We start from the raw sequence: 2890 nt of genomic DNA, 5'->3' as shown, positions 1-2890 counted from the left end.
CGCTAATGTGCGGTGGGCGGCACCAACATGGCGGCTCTCTGAGTTTGCGAAGAGAAATTGAGGTGTAAATAAACTCTTCGTGCACATTCTGCACAACTTATCAGCTTATTTCGCCACTTTAATTTATGAGTGAGTACTCTGAAGCCAAAAGATGTCAGGTGACGGCAGCAAAAAACAGTTCTGGAAGAGAAACACAGCCAAGGTTCCTGGGAAGTGAGTGACGTGTTCATGCTAATGTCTATGTGTTAGCTCTGTGTGTGTATTTATATGTGTTTATTAATCATAGATGCAATTAATTGAACAATATCTTTCAACGCCAGATCTCACCGGAGGAGCTCGAAATATTCAGAATAACACGTGTCACTCAAATCTGATCTTCTTTAGGCTATTTTTAACGGTCTTTTAATGTGATGCGTGCTAGCTGTACACCTCCCTGCATAGATTGATGTCAGTGAAGATGTATTAAGTTTATATCATCATAATTATATTTTTCTAACACTGACATGTGCCCTTTGATGAATGGGTATGTGGTGATAATATCTGTTATATCGATCAAAGCTCTGTGTTAATAGTTTAGTTCATAAAGTCATGTGTTAGCCTGTTAGCTATGGGCTGCTGGGCCCCTCTTTTGACAACACTTAAAGACAAGTGCAGATTGGTACAATGATAGTATCACTACGTTAGTTGTAGTATTTTGATATATATATACCATTATACTGCATGATTATTGTATTCACATACCATGCTTTTTACATGGTACTTAAAATAAGACCATAGTAGTACTATGGTGCGTTTTAAGTAGTGATTGCAACAAAAGCAATTTTATAAAACTTCATAAAGTAGTGTATATATAATGTGGATACACACACGTGACAAATTAAAAATATCTAATAACTCTGTTGTGTTTTGTAGTTTGGCTTCATTACTTCTTGACTTGTCAGACCAGTTTTCATATCATCTAAATAATGATGGGGAGTTAAAAATAAAGATTTTTCCTATAAACATCCATCTTATCACTTATTCTTTTTCACAGTATCCAGCATGTTTATGGAGCCCAACATCCCCCATTTGACCCTTTGCTACATGCCAAGTAAGTGCAGTTATGTAGTTTGGTAAACAATTTTTTTTTTGTGGTTTTGATATTTCAGTGTCTTTATCAGTGTAATTTGCTGTTTTGCAGGCACTGTATTCTCCAAAATATCAACTGTAATTTTAATGCTTCTGTAATGGCTTATACAGTGTGTGTATAATGGATTTTATCATGTTTAGTTTTGCTGAAAAGAACATATGTGACCCTGGACCACAAAACCAGTCATAAGGGTCAATTTTTTTAAATAAATAAGCTTTCCACTGATGTATGGTTTGTTAGGGTAGGGCTATATTTGGCTGAGATACAACTGTTTGAAAACCTAGAATCTGAGGGTGCAAAAAAATCAAAATATCGAGAAAATCACCTTTAAAGTTGTCCAAATTAAGTCCTTAGCAATGCATATTACTAATCAAAAATTAAGTGTTGATATATTTACGGTAGGACATTTACAAAATATCTTCATGGAACATGATCTTTACTTAATATTCTAATGATTTTTGGCATAAAAGAAAAGTAGATAATTTTGACCCATACAATGTTTAGTTGGCTACTGCTACAAATATATCCATGCTACTTAAGACTGGTTTTGTGGTCTAGGGTCACATATTCAAAGATAGAAGAGGTTCTTTTGCTTTCATATTTTAAGTCAGTTTTGTTTGCAACCCATTTTACTTCCTTCATTTCAGCATGATAAAGAAAGTTCAACAACCGCATATGTCACTGTATAAAAATGTGTGTTTATATATGGTTGATGCTGTTGCAGTTTCTATTTCACTTTAAAGTATATGAAATTAAGAAAGTAAATGGGTTTACATGTACATTCAATAAAAAAAAGATAGAGCATTACATGGCTTTTTTTGTGAGGAATTGATTAGATCTTGATAAGAAAAATGAAACCTTAAAAAGAAAGTAATTTCAGAGGAAGAACAGGTTATTTCAGTGTAATTAAAGATAGCATTGTTCCCCTTTCTACAATATGCATAGATTAATCATTCCCAATAAAAACAAAAATGTGATTTTTAGAATATGAATAGAGTTCATTTTGATGTTGAATTTGCATAGCATATAGTGAAAATGTAGTGATCATACTTGTTGCTATTTTCGTTTTGACAGCCACAGATGTTACTACAATGAATCCGTAAACCCTGCCCATTGAAGTGAGACATGAAACAGTCTGCCTGAACTAGACCAAAAGCAGCCGCCTTTGTAGATTTTGGAATGAGATACTTAAGAGTAGAGCCCGACCGATATGGGATTTTTGGGACCGATACCGATATTAGGGAGTAAAAAAAAAGGCCGATACCGATATATCGGCCGATATTCTTTGTGTATATTATAGTACAGTACCAGTCAAAAGTTTGGACACTTTCCCATTCGTGTGTCCAAATATTTGACTGGTACTATATATAGAATACAGTATATACATAAACAGAATATATATACATAAACACATTTTTTGCAATGATCACTCAAATGTGGTGATCAAACACTTATAATGGTGACAGAGATATGTAAGGGCATTTAACAATTTAACAATAAACTTGCGATGAGTGCGATGCACAAAGTAACGGGGTGTTAGTTGTAACACACGTGGTTTGAATATTTATGTTATAGTAACATTTAAATTCTGGCTTAAGTAAGTTTTTTATCTCAGTTTTTATTATTCATTTAAAATGAGACAAATCTGCTATTATTTTAATCTCCAATCTGTTATTTATCAGTTCAGATAGTTTTTTTTAATGCTTTGATTACTAGCAGAAGACACTAACCAGCTTTAAATTCCAGTTGCGCAGATGGGGC

At 33.6% G+C, this 2890-nt stretch overlaps 1 protein-coding gene across 2 annotated transcripts in view; it reads left to right on the top strand.

Annotated features, from left to right (window-relative positions):
* Positions 1 to 2890, top strand: part of LOC107666215 (TBC1 domain family member 22B) — a 154923-nt gene continuing 152033 nt past the window's right edge. For both annotated transcript variants that reach the window (XM_016457430.1, XM_016457429.1), the window contains exons 1-2: positions 1 to 213; positions 1034 to 1090. In XM_016457430.1, the coding sequence (XP_016312916.1) occupies positions 152 to 213; positions 1034 to 1090 (119 nt within the window). In that variant the 5' untranslated portion in view covers positions 1 to 151. The remainder of the gene's footprint in view (positions 214 to 1033; positions 1091 to 2890) is intronic.

This window comes from Sinocyclocheilus anshuiensis, unplaced genomic scaffold (genome assembly GCF_001515605.1).
Source record: "Sinocyclocheilus anshuiensis isolate Anshui unplaced genomic scaffold, SAMN03320099.WGS_v1.1 scaffold1016, whole genome shotgun sequence".
In the NCBI taxonomy this organism is placed as follows: domain Eukaryota; kingdom Metazoa; phylum Chordata; class Actinopteri; order Cypriniformes; family Cyprinidae; genus Sinocyclocheilus; species Sinocyclocheilus anshuiensis.
The sequence above is the reverse complement of the archived record's forward strand: the minus strand, read 5'-3'. Positions and strand labels throughout refer to the sequence as shown.